At 34.5% G+C, this 22,309-nt stretch overlaps 2 protein-coding genes across 2 annotated transcripts; both read right to left on the bottom strand.

The window, feature by feature from the left end:
- Window positions 1–802: 802 nt before the first annotated feature.
- Window positions 803–3,027, bottom strand: LOC141661347 (uncharacterized). The gene is made up of 4 exons (XM_074468332.1): window positions 2,862–3,027; window positions 2,532–2,737; window positions 1,370–1,898; window positions 803–1,233 (listed from the first exon to the last, which is right to left on the bottom strand). Exons 1-4 carry the CDS (start codon window positions 2,888–2,890, stop codon window positions 1,065–1,067), a joined length of 933 nt encoding a protein of 310 aa, XP_074324433.1. The 5' UTR covers window positions 2,891–3,027; the 3' UTR covers window positions 803–1,064.
- Window positions 3,028–3,587: 560 nt separating this feature from the next.
- Window positions 3,588–7,618, bottom strand: LOC141661906 (protein KINASE OF THE OUTER CHLOROPLAST MEMBRANE 1). Its single transcript, XM_074468927.1, has 5 exons — window positions 7,462–7,618; window positions 5,785–6,157; window positions 5,603–5,694; window positions 5,037–5,510; window positions 3,588–4,691 (listed from the first exon to the last, which is right to left on the bottom strand). Exons 2-5 carry the CDS (start codon window positions 6,148–6,150, stop codon window positions 3,737–3,739), a joined length of 1,887 nt encoding a protein of 628 aa, XP_074325028.1. The 5' UTR covers window positions 6,151–6,157; window positions 7,462–7,618; the 3' UTR covers window positions 3,588–3,736.
- Window positions 7,619–22,309: the final 14,691 nt, after the last annotated feature.

The following is a 22,309-nucleotide window of genomic DNA, read 5'->3' as shown; positions in this document are numbered from 1 at the left end:
TAGTAATCTTCATTGGACCGATACGTTTTTTTTACAAATATAAGTTATAACTTTACAAATGAGTGTCTGTTTTAAAAGTTATCGAGACGGGAGAAGGTCGAACCCAGGACATAAAAGACAAAGATCACTCGAGCTATCGAGCTATCCAACGGTGATCATAACCGGGCCATTCGAGTTATTTCTCTCGATCACACACTTTTTAATTATTTTTATATATGATTTGAGTATAGTTACCGTTTTGTTCTATTTTAATTTTATTCCATTAATATGAACACAAACTGAATTTAGTTGTCAAAGAATTCGACTCTCGCATTCAACATGTTGCGGGTCATTTCTAGAAACAGTCATCTACCTCCTCGTATCGAGATTGTTCTGGACCATCCAAATTGTTCGTAATCTCAGCAACTTACAAACTTAATTTAGTTGTCCGAGAATTCGACTCTTGTAAATTGCGGGTCATTTCTAGAAACAATCATCTACCTCCTCGCACCGAGATTGTTTTGGACCGTCCAAAATTGTTTACAATCTCGGCAACTTTTAGGGGTGGCTCAGTCTTGTAGTTGTTGCGTCTGAGATACCAATTAAGTTATCATAACGGAGACGTTTGGTTTTAACCATTCAATCTCTTGTAAAATTAAGATAAAAAGCTAAATCAGACCAGGCCAATGTTTACTCTCTTTTGGAAATTTGATGTGATCCAAACTGAACAACTTATTTTCACAATATTAACTAGTTTGTTGGGCCATTTCTATTGCTTTGCATACTTGATGTTTAGCAGCAAAAATAAAATAAATTCATAATCTGGTGCAACTAATTTCACATCAACTGCATGATGAGATATATATTCAACAGAAATATCATTACATTGAACTGCATGTTTTGAGCCAGCAATTTCTAATCAAACACATTTACATTGGGCCAACCTTCAGCCCACTAAACAAGCCTAATCAATTTACTTGTAGAGGGAAAATTTGAAATCACATACAAGTATGCTACTATGTTAACTTCTCTTAACTTCTATATTTGGAGACAAGTTTGACATGCATTCTCAAAATACTCGTCTTTCAAGTAGAATTATGGGGCTTAAGAGAAAGATAAACTGAACCTTTCAGCATTCTTTGGTCTCTGGCAATTTGGTGAATGGAGTCTTGAATTCCAGCAAATGCAACCAGAAATTCTGCAGCATCGGTTTGGCTAAGCACGTTCTTCACTATCAATTCCAATACTTTGTACCTGTTGGATAACAAACATACCAATCAAATAATCAATAAATTATCTGAAGTTAATACTCATCACAAGTTTGACACTCTGATAATAGGGGTTTTGCAGCTTATGTTACAGTATTATTTCAGTGTGTTTTGAAATTAACCTGAGCTTCTGGGCCTTGATGACGACAGCATGGATCTTCTTGAACTCGGTATGAATGCTAGCTAATGCTTGTCCACTGGACCCATTTTTATTGGCTTGACCAAAATGTAAATGGAGGATACAATTAGCTTGAATCTCGGCCATCTCCTCGTCAATCACGGCCTCCTCAATTCGTACATCATGCGTTAGCTTTGATAAGATCTGCTCAGTGGTCCTGGACTCGGACAAGGAAGGCAATGAGTGTGACAGTGACTTGAGGAGGTCCAAAATGGAAGAGGGCCTCCAATCACCAAGCCAGGACAAAGCAGCAAGTTCATTTGGGGGAATCGACTTTGGCATTAGAAGTTTAGACAGGTCCTCCAGGTGCGTTGGGACAACGCCTCTGCTATATTGAGCATGAAAATGTCTCATTTGTTCCTCGATAAAATCATCAAGGGCCATCATTGCCTTCATCTGTTTCTCTCGCCTTGCTGCAATATTTTTTTGGTTTTGGAACCGAGATGCATACTTCCGGATTGACAGATCCTCACCTGGTTCAACCATTACAGTTCCTGAGAACTTTACATATTCTAATAACAGGCCTGGCTACTATAGTCTATAACATATCCTCATCAATAAAAAAACTTGTAACCATTTCAACATCTATATACAATGGTGGACTGTAACTAACAGACTCACATTTGGTCTCCAAACTCAACTATTTCTCTTTGTACTTTACTGACTTTAATTAAGTAACATCCTTGTTTACTAACCATAACGAAGTTGATTGCCAGCAAATTTAACGCTTATATCACACAAGGATGGAACTACACAAATGGTTGATTTTCGAATAGTCATATAGGACTGCAAAATCAAAATGTCACCGATATACATTCACCATATAGGGCAGTCTAATCTTAAGAGTCTAAGCCTACATTCACCGATATACAAATGTTCCCAAAAATCCCACAAAAACACGAATACGGACTTCAAAAAAATTCATCACTAAACCCTAAACACTATCAGGGGTTTCAAGAAAACAATCCTAATGCAAGGCCAAACAATCAAGAAACTAAAATCTTCATAAAGTTCATATCTTTATAACTCAAATCAATATCAATGTAAAACCCATTTAACCAAGAAACAATCTTTACAGATTAATCGATGCAAATACAAATATTTACCTCCATGAATTGATTGTGAACTCTTCTTGTGAAGGCTAATGCACCCAAAAAGATCAGCTACATCATCTTCTTCTTCTAGTTCTTGTTCTTTTTCTTCTGCTAAATCAATTTCTTGTTCTTCTTGTTTGTGTTTCGATGAGTGAACGCTGTTCTTGGCAATGCTATTCTCTTTTTCTTCTACACTTTCCAAGTCTATGAAACGCTTCCTGCATCGAAAAATCAAGAAACATGGTAAAAAATTGTTCTTGGGAATTGATAAAAGGTGAAATTAAAGATGGGGTTTGCATGAAATTATAGAATGTAGATAAAGAGAGTGTTGGAATGGCTTACATTAGGGGTTGAGATGAAGCCCTTTTCATTTTACTGCAGATGCTGTTTCTTTTGCAGGTGATTTCTTGATCTTGGGTCCTTCTGTTTATAGTTGATTCTAGGGGGTCCTGTTTCGGGCCAGATTTAAAAAAAAAAAAGCGGGGACTGACTGCTTTCCACGTAAAATAATCGCGGATCGTGTCAACTTTTTTTATCTGAGCGTTTATTTCTTGATCCGACCGTTTAGAAGTAGTAAAATAATCGCGGAACATATTGATTTTTTTTATCTGGGCGTTTATTTCTTCATCCGACCGTTTAAGAAGTGTTTTGGTTAATTATTCCCTAATACGTAGTCTAAAATGAACCGGACAGCAATTTTTTAAAATTTTCGGAGAATATAAATAGAGGCCTCAGATAATTAATCTTAATTAATTGATTAAATTAAACAATTAAGTTATTTTTCGACAGTGAGTTAGACAAAAAATACCCTGTTGAAGTCTCAAAATGCCACCCGTACAAAAGAAAATAAATCAACTTTATTTTAATTAAATTTGAATTACGAGTTTGCAGCTTGTTTGCTTCAAATTGGGTTATGCCAAAAAATATCAAATTGGGTTCAGTACCAATCCCTTTAATTAGTTTAACAAAACCTAAAACAGAATGTTATTATATTCAATTGTAAAATGCCTTGGACAGAGAAATTTTAACGTAGAATTAGGCTTTAGGAAGCAGAGAAAGCAGAACCAATACAAACACACTACAGTACAGATATATTTACAACATTTTATTAACACTGAAGAAGTTCTACTACTGTACGCGGTTCAGAAGCACACTGGTTAGAGTTCATTTACATTATTACGTTTATCGGGAGTAGAGTGACATGACTCATGAGTCGCCTAGCCAGTAGCAGGAGGACCTTCTCTAAAGAGAATGTTGGCGACTGGAAGTGGAAGCCACGAAGATTTGGCAGCAGTTTGGGCATCTTGAGCATGGTCATCGCCACGAATCTGGTTAGGGCTTCTCTTTTTTATTCCTGCGCCCATACTTTTCCCAACATAGATACCAAACTTCAGAGCAGTAAAGACGGTGAATGCAATTGTTAGTGGCCGAGCAGCCCAGTGATAATCCTCGATGTGCTGGTACTTCCCGACTAGCCCAGGATAGGAGTCAAAAGTAACACTCTCTACATCAGCTGGATCAGCCAAAAAGCTGTTTGGTTCATTTCCAAACACAAACCTTCCAGGGAACTTCACAACAAGGCACCCATTTGGATGTATTTGTGAAATCCTACCAGTAGCCCATGTTTTTCCATTTTTACGAGGCCATTCAAAGCGTGGAGTAAAGACATTTGCCTTCAACCTCACAAAATTTCCAACAGAATATGGCTCTGCTATCTGAAGCTTAGAAGAATGTCCTTCCCAAAGAGTCTCTAAACCTAGAAAACCAACAGCAGTATTACCATCACGATGTATTGAATGTATAATACCAATAGATGAGTGCTTGCTAGTTTCCTCCATCAACCGCACCCAATCACCAACAGCCAAACCAGTTGTGACCCTCTCAAGGGTTGACACATTTATCCTCAGTGGATCGTGCACTCTAGGAACACGCACCAAAACAAATCCATCTCGATCAGTGTCCTTTTCCAAGCCAACTACAGTCCCCTCGGACACAACCATACTTTGTGGCATGCAAGAGTTTGGTGCCTTTCTTGAGCGTACTGTGTCCCCCACTTGAAGAAGATCCTTTGAGAGGAACCATGTGGAAAAGCACTTGCCACTAAACTTCTCAGGGACCTTTCTGCTTTCCAGACTAATCCATTCATCATCACTGCAAACAGTATTCTGTGAACTGCAAAGTCGTCAAGCATAAAAAATTCAGTTTTATGGTTTGACTGTTTGAAGTTATATCGAGTCATAAGTGGTGAGATATAAGTAGTTCAAACAGGAATAGAGTGAGAGAAATGTTGATGTGCTCTGTATTCTTTGTTCATTTTACCACTTATGACCAAAAGAGTAATAGATTTGCGAATATATTTGGTCTCAAATAACTTGGCAAAAAAAGACCTCAAAATTCAAATGCATATTTTTTTTTGTTCAAGACCGATTAAAGTTATGGTCCAACTTGCAAAAGAAAAAGTAATGATCTAAATTTTTTAAGCAGCCTGTAAAAAGGTTAATGCAGAAAGTAAATAACCTTTCAAAGGCATGAAGAATATCTGCCACTAGAGGACGATTGCGTAAATCGTACTCAAAACAACCATTAATCACATTCTCAACTGCAGGAGGAAGACCAGCTGGAACTAGTGGTTTTTCTTGCTTCATCACGACTGATTGATAAATCTCTTCAGCAGATTTTCCCAACCAGGGCTGAGTCCCAGTTAACATCTCCACGATGCTGCATCCAAAACCCCAAGCATCAGATTCAAAGGTTATTGGTCCTCTTACTTCTGGTTCCCATTGTTCTGGAGCCATATAGCTAGGTGTTCCAAGCCTGATCGCGTAATTTGAATCAGGAAGGGGAATTCCCATGAGTAGATACGGGATTCCAAAGTCTCCAATAACTGCTTGGTCTTGTTCATCAATGAGGAAATTAGTTGGCTTAATATTCAGAACCAGGAAGCCTAGTGAGTGCAACTCTTGGATTCCTTTTACCAACCCAATTCCATACCTGAAAACATTTATAGTTTCTGAGAATTAGCCACGGGTTTCTCACAATAAACTTGAAGCCAATGGAAAATAGCCTGTATCTCATAGATATACCTTAAAACATCAGGCAGCGACAGCTTCCCTCCCTTTAGCCGAGCCATTTGATCACCAATCGATCCTTCGTAAAATTTAAAAACTATGCAGATCTGCTAAAATAATCCCGTTAAATTGTTGACAGAGTCATGTAGTGAGATACAAAGAATTGATCAATACAAAATTTAAAACAAGAAGTTCACCTTTCCGGATATTATAGAGATGCCATGCAGCCAACATACACCTCGAAGTTGGCGAGACTTTAAAAATATCTCCTCAAACTTGTCCAGAAATTTTTGCATGTGATCCTCCTTAATTGGATGTAACATCTTAACAGCCACCTCATGATACCTGTCATATTCTTCAGATGACTGGTGATGTGTTGCTAACCAGACATCACCAAAAGGTCCACGCCCGATCCTATGCCTAAGTTTCAATACTGCAGGGTCAATCCAGGGAATAGCTTGACTTGACGTAGCTACAACAGTCCTCAGATGGTCAGGATCGCCTTCATAGAGCTCGTAATCGAAAGCAGCTGGTTGCTGTGCTGGTGCATTCTTCTCTGTCATTTTCCTTCTGAAAATTTATAGGCAGATATATCGCATTAATGCCATAAAAAACCCGAGTACAGAAACTAACAAAGAACTAACACAGTAATCTTCCCAGCTATAGCAACAGATATATAATCTTCATGACTTCATCACAACAGCACTTGCAAACATTATCTTGTTTAAAATTTGTAAACTTTCTACGTATACACAAATCCAGATAAGTATCAAGACTGTTACTAAAACTTGATATTGCTACCAAATTTGAGCTAAACCAAACATTCACGATACATCCCACTCAGACTATAATGCCGAAATTAAGGTCTCCGCATACCTAACCCCCTACTAGTTACTGTGTAAGTATTGCTTCCATATTTGAGCTAAACCAAACATTCCGGATACATCCCACTCAGACTATATTGCCGAAATTAAGGTCTCCGCACACCTAACCCCCTACTAGTTACTGTGTAGCTGTTGCTTCCATATTTGAGCTAAACCAAACATTCCCAATACATCCCAGTCGGACTATAATGCGGAAATTAAGGTCTCCGCACACCTAACCCCCTACTAGTTACTGTGTAACTAGTGCTTCCATATTTGAGCTAAACCAAACATTCCCGATACATCCCACTCAGACTATAATGCGAAAATTAAGGTCTCCGCACACCTAAACCCCTACTAGTTACTATGTAACTATTGCTTCCATATTTGAGCTAAACCAAACATTCCCGATACATCCCACTCATACTATAATGCGGAAAGTAAGGTCTCCGCACACCTAACCCCCCTACTAGTTACTATGTAACTATTGCTTCCATATTTGAGCTAAACCAAACATTCCCATATCCCACTCACACTAAAATGCGCAAATTAGGGTCTCCGCAAACCTTACTCCTACTAGTTACTATATCAATATCATTCCCATTGAAGTCGAAATCCCGAGCCTTAAAAACAAAATTGCAAAGATTTACGAAGATTATAAACGTCTAACACGATCCTAAAAGGTCAACAAAAAACGTAAAACACACTATAAACCTGCCGCACATACTTAAACTTGCTAATCAGACCGTAACAAACCATCTCCAGATCAAAAGGGCACAATAAATATTAAAACCCAGCAAATTAAAATAAATCCTCTAATTAAATCTGAGAACAACGCTCAATTAGAAATTACTTATAACAAAATAGGTCAAATTCATATACAACTGCAAGAGCTAAATAAAAACACTAGATTGCATGAAATTAACAAAATATTAACATTTAATAATAATAATTGTGCTGATTAAATAGAAAATTAAAAATAAATGAAACCCTAAATCGAGTAGGATTTACCTGGAAATATTGGTAGTTAAGCAACTCCGGCTTTAATGGTAGAAATGAGCATTCAATGGCTAGTACATCTGAGATAATAAATTATGTACACTTTTATTTCTTTTAAGTGAATATAAAGTGAATATATTAGTATTTTTTTTGAGTAATGTTTTAAGCGTTCACTCTTCAACCACACTCAAATCTCAATGATGCCGTCACGGCTACTTTAATGCCCTTTTGTTTTTTTCCCGGACTAGGTCTCGTTCCACGTGGTTCGGTTCCGCTCGGCTCCGTTTTAGAATAAAATCGGATTGGAATTAATAATTTTAGGTTTTAAAAATTCAAAATCACACTAAATTATTGGTTCGGTTTCGATTTCAAAAATCTCGGTTTGATTCATAACAGTTCGGTTTCGATTATAAAATCGGATGAAATGAAATGAAAAAAAAATCAGCTTAAGTAAAGAAACTTACTTAATTAAAAATATATTTTTACGTTTTAATTTTAGATAAAACATACATTGCAAAATTCAAAATATTTTGTTCAAACACGAGAAATATTTAATAAAAATATGACCATAAGGCTGCTAAATGATAGCAGGAAGTATAAATTTGAATTTGATACTCGGAGCTCAAACTTAGCTAGCAGTGGAGTTTACAAAAGAAAAGACTAATACAAATTAAACTCAATCATGTTCTGATATTAAGATAAACTAGTATGAAAACTTGTGCGAGGCACGGGTCATGTTCTAGTATAAATTTTAAATTTTCGAGATTTTGTGTTGTGTGCGATATTCACTATTTGGTGATGAATATATTGTATTTTAGCTATATAATTACCTAGTTATAGATGAAAACTATCCATAATTGAAATATTTTTATTTTGCGAAATGAGTAGTGTAAATACTTAATAATTTACAAGATTGTGCACAATGTTTATAAATGACTTACTTGTGTTTGTGGTCCATGTTTGCAAAGAATTACATAGATAACAAAACTGTGGACAAAAAAATTCTTTATGTACCCAATTCATAAAAGTAGAGTTTTTTTCCAGCTTACATAGTTTAATCCATACATAACAGTTCTTGTGTGAAATATTTATTGGTACATGATGTGATTTTGGTTTGAAATGTATATTGGTATATGATGGTCTATCTCTCAAATTTCCTTCTCTATAATTGGGTTGATGTGTCCGTGATGTTCTTCATCGATTCAACATATGTGGGAATGTTGTTTGCAATCCACTAAAGGTATGAGCTATTTTATAGTCTAATCTGACTTGCTTATTTTATTTTAAATCATAAAGTAATATAATATAATTTGAATAAATAAATACAAAAAATATTGTGTTTAAATATTTTTGATAAGTTATAATAATTAAAATACCAAATATTTCTATAATACGCGACGTGTATGAGTGGAAATATAAGATTAGGTGGGCGCTTGATCTGATTTTCATATGTAGTAGTTTATTATTATTATTTAACACTATTTTGAAATATAGTCCATCTATATATTATATATAATTTATTCATACTATAATGTGAAATAATATATTATAATCCGAATTAAGATATGTAAAACTAAAATTATGATAAAAAATTGTTAATAAGTCATAACAATAATACCAAATATTATTTTATTCACGCGGCACACACACACACATACATACCATGTGTATTATTGAAAACACAAGTAATGTAATTTTCAGTGCAATTATTTATGTATAGTAAATTTACATTATTATTTTATTTTTACACTAAATTAAATAATTTAGAATTGTATAAAGAGACCTTATATGGTACATAATATATTACAATCTGAATCAATAAGTATACAAATTTGATCAATACTAAAATATGTTAATAGAAACACAATAATTAAACTATCAAAAATTTCTTCATTCATGCGATATGCACACTCTTATAATTTGTGATATAAAACACAAATGAGTGATTTTCAATTGGTAAGAAAATGTCTAAATTAGTGTATATACTCAATTTTGAAAGCCCTAAATATTAATTATATTTTTAAAAGTAAGCACAATGATAAGTTTATCATTATATTTCATACACACAAATAATTTGCATGATTAAAAACACATGTGAGTGTTTGGTCTAGTGGTAGGAGATGTGCAATCTAGTGTATAGATTCAAGTTCGAATCCATTTAAATAATTTTTTTTTAAAAATTGTAAGTCTAATGAAAATTTAGACATTTTAAACTGAATAAATTATCTTAATATTTATATGGAATAAAATGTTTTTTGAACAAATAGCCCCATGTTGGGCTATCACGGGTCATTATCTAATAATGTTTTAGAATACATAACGTATAATTTAAAAAAAATTAGTTTGTGCCGGTTTTGTTAGAAATAAAGTATATAGCCCCTAATAATTTAAAATAAAGTGTACGAAAAATATCAGTGGAAATAACTTATTCTCAATCATTTTCTAGCCCGTTGACTAAATTCGAAAGTAAGAAAATACATTTTAGCTTGATAAAACTCTGACATCATTTGTGAAAAACGATCAAATTTTGAGTATTTTTTTAGAAATTAAGTGACATTTTGATGATGAGTTCATAATAAGTTCAAATATATTAGTCCAAATAAAAATTTGAAATAGTTTTACCCGTAAGTACACATAATAGTACTCGGTCTATCTTATTATTGTTGACTTTTATAACTTTACAGTCAATTTGATTAAATGATTAAAGTAGAAAATATAAAAAAGAAATAAATGATTAAAATTTGGAGAAAAATATCCCAAAGTACGTATTTAAGAGAGTTATATGAGCACGTAGTGTATTTTTAATAGTCTAATTTTTTTAATCAAATTCTGTAATCATAAAAATACCCATGCATTTAGAAACATTAAGCCCTGAAAATATTCGTTAGTCACAATATATATAATTCAAAATATTAACTTTTTCGAGACACACAATCATATCTCATATGTGTATAATTAACAATATATATGGTTACGTGACTTAGTGGTATTATGTTGTGTAGAATATTTTTAAGACCGAGTTCGATTCACACTAAAAGCATGACAAATGTAAAAAAAAGATAGATAATTAAAAGTTATTCGTTAGTCACAGTAAATATAATACTAAATATTAACTTCTTCGAGACACACAAGCATATCCAATATCTATATGATTAACAACTCATATGATTTAGTACCTTACCGGTATGTTGTTTACTGTTGTATAGAGTATTTGCAAAACCAGAGTTCGATTCCCACCAAAAGCATTTTTTTATAAATGGTAACTATAAGGGCAATTTAGACATTTTAAGTTAAATAAAATGTCTCACCAATTAAATTGAATAAAATGTCTTACCAATGCCCTATGTTGGGCTATTATATATATAACTAGCATAATAACCCGTGCGAGGCACGGGTCATTTTCTATAAAAAAAATTATGCATCATACAATTATAATGTTCTTAATTATTTTCTTATTCGTAAATGTTGTATAATGTCTAACGTATATCAAATACAAGTCGATGTGTATTATTTTCATAAAAGACAATACCAAATTACACAACGTTTCAAATATAACTAATTAAGCAATATATATATATAAATTATTGTTTGTGTTGTATAATTTATATTTAATGAATGAATATAAATAGTGTTAGGAATGTGTGTATTAGTTTGACGATAAGTTAAACAAAACACTTAAGTAGAAATCTAGTGCTTGTAGCCTCAACGGATAAGACCATTTTGGCTATCCGTTAAAGGAGTAGCTTTACTTAGAAATAAGTTTAGTATTGTAGCACATTTCATTCTCTGAATTTAAGTTGTAATTCTTAGATGTTGTGGGAAATTATCAGTCATGTTGACTACTAGTGGATATGCAAATAGGAGGGCTAATTGTAAATATTTCATGCCTTGTAATTTTGTATAAGTGAAGTAGTATCAACTGATATTAAAGGCCTTCAACGGATGAGAAACAAAGCTTCAACGGATGTCTCTAAAACTTCAACGGATAACATCCATCAACGGATGAGTGCTTCAACGGATAAAGCTTCAACTGCTAATGTATCAACGGATAAAGCTTCAACGAATAAAGTCATCAACGGATGAAAGCTTCAACGGATGCTTAGTCCAATAGCAGTTGATAGTGACAATTCATAAGCTGACTGAGGCACATGGGTTGACAGAGACAAACTGGAATATGGCAGCCTCTAGGAGGAATCAAGAAAAAATGCAGCATTTCCATTCTGGTGCAAACAAGGAAGTATTCAAAGATTCACATTTAAACCTAAATTGCATTGGATAGAGAAATGAAGAAGAAACATGTGAAGAATCTTTTAATTGTATTTTAAAGTTTTGTCTTCACTTGTAAACTCGGTGATATATAAACCAAGTAGCAGCTAGTAATTAGATGGTGAATTTTTCCAGAGCTGTTTAGAAAAATCCAGAGAGAAAATCATCTAGTTTATACTAGGACGCAGCTGAGATTTAATTCTTTGAATCACAGATTTTCTGAAATAACACATCTCTGGTGGAACAACATATCCACCAGAAAAGTTTTTAATTTCTTTGTGTTCTTTACATTTGTGTTTGAATATATATATGTATGTATTAGCTTCAAGCAATTCACACACATTTGTTCATTAAAACACTTAGCCTTAGAAACTGCTCATAACTTGAAAAAGTTTTGAGATTTACATTCAACCCCCTTTTGTAAATCTCATTGTTAGTCCATTGGGAATAACAATTGGTATCAGAGCAAGCTCTTAACATACAAAGAGTTTAAAGATCTATTCTGCTAACATCATGAGTAAGAAGGATATTGGTGTAAAGATTCCAATCCTGGAAAGAGATAACTATCATCACTGAAAAGTGAAGATGCATTTACATCTTCTCTCTCAAGATGAAAGCTACATCAACTGCATTGAAAATGGTCATCACATCCCTCACAAGGTGGCCACGGCTGCTACTGCAACAGTTGCTGTTGGACAGTCTATTCCCAAGTCAAAAGCAGAATGGACTGTTGAAGATATTGAAGAGGTTCACAAGGACAAGAAAGCCATGAACATTCTATTTAATGGCCTAGATCAAGATATGTTTGACAATGTCATTAACAGCCAAACTGCTAAGGAAATTTAGGATACTGTGTAACTTATCTGTGATGGTACTGAGCAAGTTAGAGAAAACAAAATGCAGCTTCTCATTCAACAGTATGAATATTTTCATTTTGAAGAAGGAGAATCATTGAATGATATCTTCAACAGATTTCAGAAACTGTTGAATGGATTGAAGCTGTATGGCAGAGTGTACCAAGTCAAGGACTCCAATTTAAAATTTTTGTGGTCTCTACCAAAGGAATGGAAGCCTATGACTGTTTCTCTAAGAAATTCTCAAGATTATAAGGACTTCATACTTGAAAGATTATATGGAATTTTGAAGACCTATGAACTTGAGATGGAGCAAGATGAGCTATTGGAAAAGGGAAAGAGAAAAGGAGGATCAGTTGCACTTGTAGCTGACAATGAGAAGATTGAAGCCAGGAATGAGGAGAAGACAATGCCAAGTCTCAAAATTGGCACAAGCAAATCAGAATCAAGCAAGGGAAATGAGCAAGTAGCTGAGGATGAAGACAATTCCAGTCAAGATGACTCTGATGATGTTGATGAGCATCTGGTTTTTCTGTCCAGGAGGTTTGCAAAGATGAAATTCAAGAAAAATACAAAATTCACTAAGTCAAACAAAAACATGGTGGACAAATCTAAGTTCAAATGTTATAACTGTGGCATTAGTGGACACTTTGCAAATGAGTGCAGGAAGCCAACCTCTGCTAAGAAGAAATTTGAGCAAGTTGATTACAAAAGAAGTATTTCGATTTGCTCAAACAAAAGGAATGAGCTTTTATGACTCAAGATGATTGAGTAGCAGATGGAGCCAATGAAGATGATGATATGGAATATGTCAACCTAGCCCTGATGGCTAATTCTGATGAAAATGAAACTAGTTCATCAAATAACCAGGTAATTACTACTGATCTCTCTCAGCTTTCTAAGATTGAATGCAATGAAGCCATAAATGATATGTCCAATGAATTATATCATTTGCGTGTTTCTCTTAAATCACTAGCTAAAGAAAACACAAGAATTAAAGAGAATAATTTGTTTTTAAGTGATAGGAATGCTATGTTAGAGAATCAGGTAATTGAGCTTGAAAATATTAAAATTAAATGCTTGACTGTTGAGAGTGAACTAGAAGAAGCTGTTAAGAAAGTAGAAATTCTTTCTAAACAGTTAGAAAGTGAGCAAGAGGTAATCAAGGCCTGGAAAATATCTAGGGATGTTAGTGCTCAGATTGTCAAGGTTCAGGGATTTGAATCATTCTGTGAGAATGCCTGGAAGAAAAACAAAAAGGAGTTCGAATTAATTGATGGATTGTCAACGGATGATGAAAGTTATCCGTTGAAGGAAGAAAAAGAGCATCCGTTGAAGGCTCATCAATTAAAACAGGCAAGTGATTCTAAAAAAAAAAATCTCAATAAGAAGGTTGGTTCAACTTTCAAGAACTTTGTCAAAGAAGGAGCTAGCACATCCAAAGATGCCAGTAAGGTGAATATAGGACACATGACTTTAGATCAGTTGAAAAATAGGCTTAAGTTGGTTGAGGATAAAAAGGAAACTAAAATAAAATCTAATAGAAATGGGAAGGTAGGGATTAACAAACACAACAATTACACACCTGATAAGTATGCTCCTAGAAAAAGCTGTGTTCATTGTAAAAGTGTTAATCATCTATCTGATAACTGTAAATCTGTTAAGAATGCTCCCATGCCTTTAACTCCCTCCATGCCTAACATGTCTATGTCACCTCTGCATGCTATGCCTGTTATGTCTCATCAGAATCCTCATGCACATTTTGCAAACATGCCATATGTTAATAATCCTTATTTTGCTGCATTTAGTATGCCTCAGATGCCATACAACATGCCTATGTGGAATAATATGTTTGCACAATCCATGCCTTATCAAATTCAACCAAATGTGCTAAATGATTCTGTGACTAACCCTACACTTCAACCAACTACATCTGAGACCAAGGTTGACCCAAAGTTACCTAAGTCAAAAGATGCAGGAGGAATGAAGTCTAGGAAAAAGACTAACAAGGCTGGACCCAAGGAAACTTTGGTACCAAAATCAACTTGATTGATTTTGCTGTGTGCAGGGAAAAAGAAGGAATCTATGGTACTTGGACAGTGGTTGTTCAAGACACATGACAGGAGATTTCACCCTGCTCACAGAGGTGAAGGAGAGAGTTGGCCCTAGCATAACCTTTGGAGATGACAGTAAAGGGTTCACTATGGGATATGGCTTGATTTCAAAAGAAAATGTCATTATTGATGAAGTTGCATTAGTTGATGGTCTCAAACACAATATATTGAGCATCAGTCAACTATATGACAGAGGGAATACTGTTTCCTTCAATTCCGAAGCATGTGTTGTCACAAGTAAGAAGGACAACAAAGTGGTTCTAACTGGAGTTAGAAAAGGGAATGTGTACTTAGCTGACTTCAACTCTACAGATTCAGAATCAATTACTTGTTTTCTAAGCAAAGCAAGTCCAGATGAAAGTTGGCTATGGCACAAGAAGCTGTCCCATTTGAATTTCAAGACAATGAATGATCTAGTCAAAAAGGACTTAGTTAGAGGAATCCATCTAGTGGAATTCACAAGGGATGGACTGTGTGATGCTTGTCAGAAAGGAAATCAAAAGAAAGCATCATCCAGTAAGAAGCTTGAATTAGAAATTGATGAACCATTACAACTGCTACACATGGATCTTTTTGGACCAGTCAATGTATTGTCAATTTTAAGGAAAAGATATTGCCTAGTGATTGTAGATGATTTCACAAAGTTTTCATGGGCTTATTTCCTTGGATCAAAGGATGAAGCTAGTGAAATCATTATCAATCATATCAAGCAAGTCAACAATCATCCAGATTTCAAAGTAAGGAATATCAGGAGTGACAATGGAACTGAGTTCAAGAATACAACCATGAAGTTGTTCTGTGAAGAAAATGGGATCATGCATGAGTTCTCAGCTCCAAGGACTCCACAACAAAATGGTGTGGTGGAAAGGAAGAACAAATCACTAATTGAAGCTGCAAGAACAATGCTTGAAGAGTCAAAACTCCCAACATACTTTTGGGCTGAGGCTGTTAACTGTGCATGTTACACTCAGAACATTTCTCTAATTAATCAGGCAAAAGGCATGACTCCCTATCAATTGTTCAAGATAAGAAAACCAACTTTAAACTTTCTGCATGTCTTTGGTTGCAAATGCTACATTCTAAGGAATCAACCTGATCACAAAGGAAAGTTTGATACAAAGGTTGATGAAGGAATATTTGTTGGTTATTCTGCTGGAAAATTATATAGAGTCTACAATCTAAGAACCAACATTGTCATGGAATCTGTGCATGTTGTGTTTGATGATAAAAAGATTGACGGGCTAACAGATGAGGGACATCATGAAGGACTCAAATTTGATAACATTGAGATATATTGTGATAATAGTGAAGATGAGAATGATGGAGAAGGCACCTCAAAAAGAACTCAAGATCTGCCTTTGGATAATGCACAGAATGTTGCATCCGTTGAAAGTCATAATTCAGCTTCCGTTGATAGAAGCAATGCAGCATCCGTTGAAAGACAATGGGCATCATCCGTTGAAGTTTATAATGAAGCATTCGTTGATCACAGTCTGTCAACGGATAATCATTTCACTTCATCAGTTGACAGAACTCCCAATTCATTTCAAAGGATCAGCAACTCAGGGGGAGTTTCAACCAATCAACATTCTATCTCACATCATGACAATACCGAGACAACCTCATCTAGAGCTAATCTACCACCTCAAAGGAAATGGACCAAGAATCACCCTTTTGAACTGATCATTGGTGATGCTACATCTAAAGTGCAAACTAGAAGAGCTACTCAAGATGAATGTCTGTATAGTAGCTTTCTATCACAGGAGGAACCTAAGAGAGTGGAATAAGCTCTATTGGATCCAGATTGGATTTTAGCAATGCAAGAGGAGCTAAACCAATTTGAAAGGAACAAAGTATGGAAGCTGGTACCCAAGCCAAAGAACAAGAGTTCTATTGACATAAAATGGGTATTCAGAAACACGATGGATGAAAATGGCATTGTTATAAGGAATAAAGCCAGATTGGTTGCTAAAGGCTATTCTCAACAAGAGGGAATAGATTTTGATGAGACATTTGCTCCAGTTGCCAGACTTGAAGCCATCAAAATCTTTCTAGCCTATGCAGCCCATGCCAATTTCAAAGTCTATCAAATGGATGTCAAAAGTGCATTTCTGAATGGAGAATTGGAGGAAGAAGTTTATGTAAGCCAACCTCCATGATTTGAAGATCCAAATTTTCCAGACTATGTGTATTATCTGTTGAAAGCACTCTATGGACTAAAGCAAGCACCTAGAGCCTGGTATGAGACTTTATCAAAATTTCTGCTAGATAATTACTTCACAAGAGGTACTGTTGACAAAACTCTTTTCTTTATAAATGTTAATGGCTCTACTATACTTGTTCAAATTTATGTAGATGATATTATATTTGGATCTACAGATGATAAGCTTTGTAAGAAGTTTGCTAAGTTAATGCAAAGTAAATATGAAATGAGCATGATGGGAAAGCTAACTTATTTTCTTGGTTTATAATTAAACAAGTTAGTGGTGGAATTTTTATTAGTCAAACTAAATATATTTATGACCTTTTAAAGAAATTTGACTTAATGGATTGTTCATCTGCAAAAACTCCCATGGCCACTGCCACCAAGCTTGAATTAAACAAGACTGAAAAGTCTGTGGATATTACAAGTTATAGAGGCATGGTTGACTCACTTTTATATTTAACTGCTAGTAGACCTGATATTATGTTTTCTACATGTCTTTGTGCTAGATTTCAAGCTGACCCTAAAGAGTCTCACTTAGTGGCTATTAAAAGGATTTTCAGATATCTCAAAGGGACTCCAAATCTAGGAATTTGGTACCCTAGAGAGTCTGGTTTTGATCTAATTGGCTACTCAGATGCAGATTATGCAGGTTGCAAAATAGACAGGAAAAGTACAACTGACACCTGTCAATTTCTAGGGAATAAGCTTGTATCATGATTCAACAAGAAGCAAAATTTTGTTTCTACATCAACAGCTGAAGCTGAATACATTGCTGCTGGTAGTTATTGTGCACAAATACTATGGATGAGGAATCAACTATTTGACTATGGACTAACTGTTGACAAAATTCCTATATTCTGTGACAACATAAGTGCCATTGCCATTACTGAAAATCCAGTGCAACATTCAAGAACCAAGCACATTGACATCAAGTACCACTTCATAAGGGAACATGTGATGAAATGTACAATGGAACTTCATTTTGTTCCAAGTGAAAAGCAGATTGCAGACATATTTACCAAGCCACTTGATGAATCAACATTCACAAGATTAGTAAGTGAGCTAGGTATGCTTAATTATTCATAAATTCATATCCTCATTATAATTTGCATTTGAAGCCTGAAATGAATTTGTGGCAAGAACAAAGTTGGCTTTAAGTAAAGTTTATTCTATCAATGGATATTCCCTATCCATTGAAAGCCAAAATTGTTCTATCAACGGATGTTCATTATCCGTTGAAAGACAAATACATTTCTGGTAATTTTATCCTTCAACGGATAAAAACAGTGTTAATCTTCAACGGATAACTATTTACCTCATCCGTTGAAGTGTCACATCAGTTACTTTAAGTGAGTCACAGCCGTTGATTCGTTTACTTAACCGTTGATACATATATACACAGTTGTATGTATTTGTATTAAAGGCAGTTTTCTTTATTCTCAAACGGTTGTAATTTACTTAAAAGTATTATTTAATCATTTTATTTACGTTTTAATTCGAGAAAGTATAAAAGCCCATTGAATTCTTATTTTCACTTTATGCTTTCTTGCAATTTTTACTCTCTTTCTCTCCCAAAACTCTCAATCTTTTTTCTACAACCTCTACTCACAACAATGGCACCAGTAGTCAAGATTATGTCTCAGTCTGGCTTTGTTTATGAAAAGAATAATTTCGTAGCCTTGGTGGAAAAGAATGAAGCCCGCTCAGATTATCACAAGATGATGGACTTCATCAAGAACTACAAACTAAGCTATGCAATGCTGGAAGCCCCAACTATCTATTGTGAGGTAATTGAGGAGATTTGGACAATTGTAGAGTTCAACTCCACAAATATGACCATTGCTTTCTCTCTCAAAGGTAAGGATTACTGTATTAACTGTGATGATATACAGTCTTGCTTTAAGTTACTTGAGAATAATGCCATGACACCACACACCGATAATGATGTATCCGCTATGTTAGATTCCATAGGCTATTCTTTTGACTCTGCTAGTTTAGGGAGCATTAGAAGGAAGGGCCTTAGGAAAGAATGGAGTTTTCTTAGAGATGCCTTTATCAAGGTTTTCTCTGGGAAGATTAGCAATTTTGATGCCATAACTTCATCTCTTGTTAATATGCTCTATATGCTAGTTTCTGATATGTACTTTAATTTTAGCAACTATGTCATGCTAGAATTAGGTTCCAGGTTAGGTAACAAAGCTAATAGACCTCATAACATCTACTATGCTAGATTCTTTATGTTATGGGCTAGCCATGTTGCTGAAGATTTGGTCATAACTAATGAGAGCAATAAACTCAAATGTTGGGCACAAGAGAAAAGGGTCCTTGCACACCTTGTGAGAATTAACCTCAACAGCCAGGTGCCATTGGTATATTTTCCAATAATGAATGCACCTCAGGTAATTGAGGTAAATACTTCTGCAACTCCTACTTCTTCCAACCCCATCGTTTCTTTGCCTTCTAGAGTGGCAATGGAATCTGTGTCTTTGTCCCAACAGATTCCTACCAAAGCCACCAAAACTAAAATTCCAAAACACAAGTCAAAGAAAACCACCCTGTTGTTTCTTAAAAGACAACAGTTGTAACAACTACCATAAACCCTGAAGGGAGTGAACAGGGTGTGAGTGGTGAGGGGAGGGGTGAACATCAAGAAACCCCCCAGGATAAGGTGACAGAGGTGAGTGGTACCCTAGCCAGCCAAGCCACAATTTTTCAAAAGACTGTGGTGGTTCAAAAGGATTCAAACACATCCCTAGTTGCATCCTCCCAAAAGGATGCAGCTATTGAAAATAGTCCCCAACCAGGGACACAGAACAAAAGAGGGAGGGACACTGAAACCACACATTCACCTATCAAAGCCTTTTCAAGAAGAAAGAAGGCTAAAATCCTAGTTTCAACATAAGGGGCACACACTGCACAGATACATCCACTTGTACTTTGCCTTCTCAAATTCAGCTTGATATGGCTCCAGCATAAGGAAAACTTGGTGGAAGCCCAATTCCTTGCCTAGAACATTACTCATCCCAGAGAGAGGAATTACAGTTCATAAATCACCTCATTGGTTGATGGAGTTCAGAGACAATAAAGGAGTCAGAAGATTTTTCAGACTTGAAGATCAGCTCAAGATTGCTAGTAATGAAACTCTTAAGGATATGCAATCTAAGTTGGACATCAATGAAGAAGATGAAGCTGAATTCTACAGACAACTCCAACTCCAAATAGAGGAGAATGACAGGAGGCTAGAGAAGAAAATAAGGGATCAAAGGAAAAGAAATTAATCTACTCAGGCTTAAGGAGCACCCTCGGAAATAATGTAATTCTTCAATTCTATCTCAGTATACACATTTTTGCAGCACTTTTGAATTTCTAATCTATTTCAGTTCATATGTTTGATAAGTGTTTTGTTATCATCAAGTTAAACCCAAATTTATGCCTACAGTTCTAGTAGACATAAATAGGGGGAGATTGTTAGGAATGTGTGTATTAGTTTGACGATAAGTTAAACAAAACACTTAAGTAGAAATCTAGTGCTTGTAGCCTCAACGGATAAGACCATTTTGGCTATCCGTTGAAGGAGTAGCTTTACTTAGAAATAAGTTTAGTATTGTAGCACATTTCATTCTCTGTATTTAAGTTGTAATTCTTAGATGTTGTGGGAAATTATCAGTCATGTTGACTACTAGTGGATATGCAAATAGGAGGGTTAATTGTAAATATTTCATGCCTTGTAATTTTGTATAAGTGAAGTAGTATCAACTGATATTAAAGGCCTTCAACGGATGAGAAACAAAGCTTCAACGGATGTCTCTAAAGCTTCAACGGGTAACATCCATCACCGGATGAGTGCTTCAACGGATAAAACTTCAACTGCTAATGCATCAACGGATAAAGCTTCAACGGATAAAGTCATCAACGGATGAAAGTTTCAACGGATGCTTAGTTCAATAGCAGTTGATAGTGACAATTCATAAGCTGACAGAGGCACATGGGTTGACAGAGACAAACTGGAATGTGGCAGCCTCTAAGAGGAATCTAGAAAATGCAGCATTTCCACTATGGTGCGAACAAGGAAGTATTCAAAGATTCACAGCTAAACCTAAATTGCATTGGATAAAGAAATGAAGAAGAAACATGTGAAGAATCTTTTAATTGTATAGCATCTAGTAATTAGATGGTGAATTTTTCCAGAGCTGTTTAGAAAAATTCAGAGAGAAAATTATTTAGTTTGTACTAGGACGCAGCTGTGATTTAATTCTTTGAATCACAGATTTTCTGAAATACCATATCTTTGGTGGAACAACAAATCCACCAGAAAAGTTTTTTAGTTCTTTGTGTTCTTTACATTTGTGTTTGGATATATATTTGTCTGTATTAGCTTCAAGCAATTCATACACATTTATTCATTATAACACTTAGCCTTAGAAACTGTTCATAACTTGAAAAAGTTTTGAGATTTACATTCAACCCCCCTTCTGTAAATCTCATTGTTAGTCCACTGGGAATAACAAATAGGGTAGTCAGTGTACGTTTAAAACGAAATAATTATACTTACTCTGTAAAATGCCGTTAGTATATTTACAAATGAAAAGTTAAAAAATAACATTTATGTTGAATACAGAGTTAACCAAAACTTTTGAATTTTTTTCAAATAAACTATATATACTGATTTATATTATTACTGAGTTCACTACTAACTTACAATTAACTTACTTAATTTAAAAAGGTAAAAAATGCATAATTGAAGTGAGGATGACTTACAATCATAATATACAATAATGTAAAATTTACATTATTGTTAATATAAAAGTTGATTTTAATTAACAATGTTAGTTTTTGAAATTCAACGTATGTATGCATGAAAAAATGTTAGTTTTTTTACACTACGGTTACCAAAGTAACATTAAGTTATATGTATGTGTGTCAGCATGTAAATTGTCGTATGTTACATTTTTTAGTAAATTGCGATGGTTCCGATTATTTATAAGCTAAATATCTGATTTATGTACATTTTTAATCACTATTAACATCTAGTGAGACAACTGATTACTTAAATAACATGCATTATAATTATTCAAAAATTAAAATTATGTAATAAATTAATTGCAATAATTTATATATGGTATTCATATTATCAGTGACAAACAATCTATATCTAGTTTTTATGCAACTGAGTATCAATCATGACTGTAACATAAAAATAAAATATATATATTATAAAGACTTATTATTGATATTCATGATTTTTTTTCAAGGTTTCGAAGTAAAAATTATAATTATATCGTTATTTAAACCGTTTTTAAGTTCCTTTCATTACTACTCTAATATTTTCTCATATAATAATTTGATAACATTGTATACTATTCTCCTAAAATTAAATATTTTTCAATTTGATTAAATTTTATAAATATCAGTTGAACAGA

The sequence above is a fragment of the Apium graveolens genome, chromosome 5, assembly GCF_009905375.1.
Source record: "Apium graveolens cultivar Ventura chromosome 5, ASM990537v1, whole genome shotgun sequence".
Lineage (NCBI taxonomy): Eukaryota > Viridiplantae > Streptophyta > Magnoliopsida > Apiales > Apiaceae > Apium > Apium graveolens.
This window is presented reverse-complemented; position numbering and strand designations above follow the sequence as displayed.

What these genes read in the sequence shown, in the direction of transcription:
- LOC141661347 (XM_074468332.1), bottom strand. Translation starts at nt 2,890, where the DNA reads ATGAAAAGGGCTTCATCTCAACCCCTAAT. An exon ending in GCTTCATCTCAACCCCTAAT is followed by an intron (nt 2,738 to 2,861) that starts GTAAGCCATTCC and finishes TTTTCGATGCAG; the next exon opens with GAAGCGTTTCATAGACTTGG. An exon ending in ATCAAGGCCCAGAAGCTCAG is followed by an intron (nt 1,234 to 1,369) that starts GTTAATTTCAAA and finishes GTTATCCAACAG; the next exon opens with GTACAAAGTATTGGAATTGA.
- LOC141661906 (XM_074468927.1), bottom strand. Translation starts at nt 6,150, where the DNA reads ATGACAGAGAAGAATGCACCAGCACAGCAACCAGCTGCTTTCGATTAC. An exon ending in TCGCTGCCTGATGTTTTAAG is followed by an intron (nt 5,511 to 5,602) that starts GTATATCTATGA and finishes AAATGTTTTCAG; the next exon opens with GTATGGAATTGGGTTGGTAA. An exon ending in ATTCTTCATGCCTTTGAAAG is followed by an intron (nt 4,692 to 5,036) that starts GTTATTTACTTT and finishes ACGACTTTGCAG; the next exon opens with TTCACAGAATACTGTTTGCA.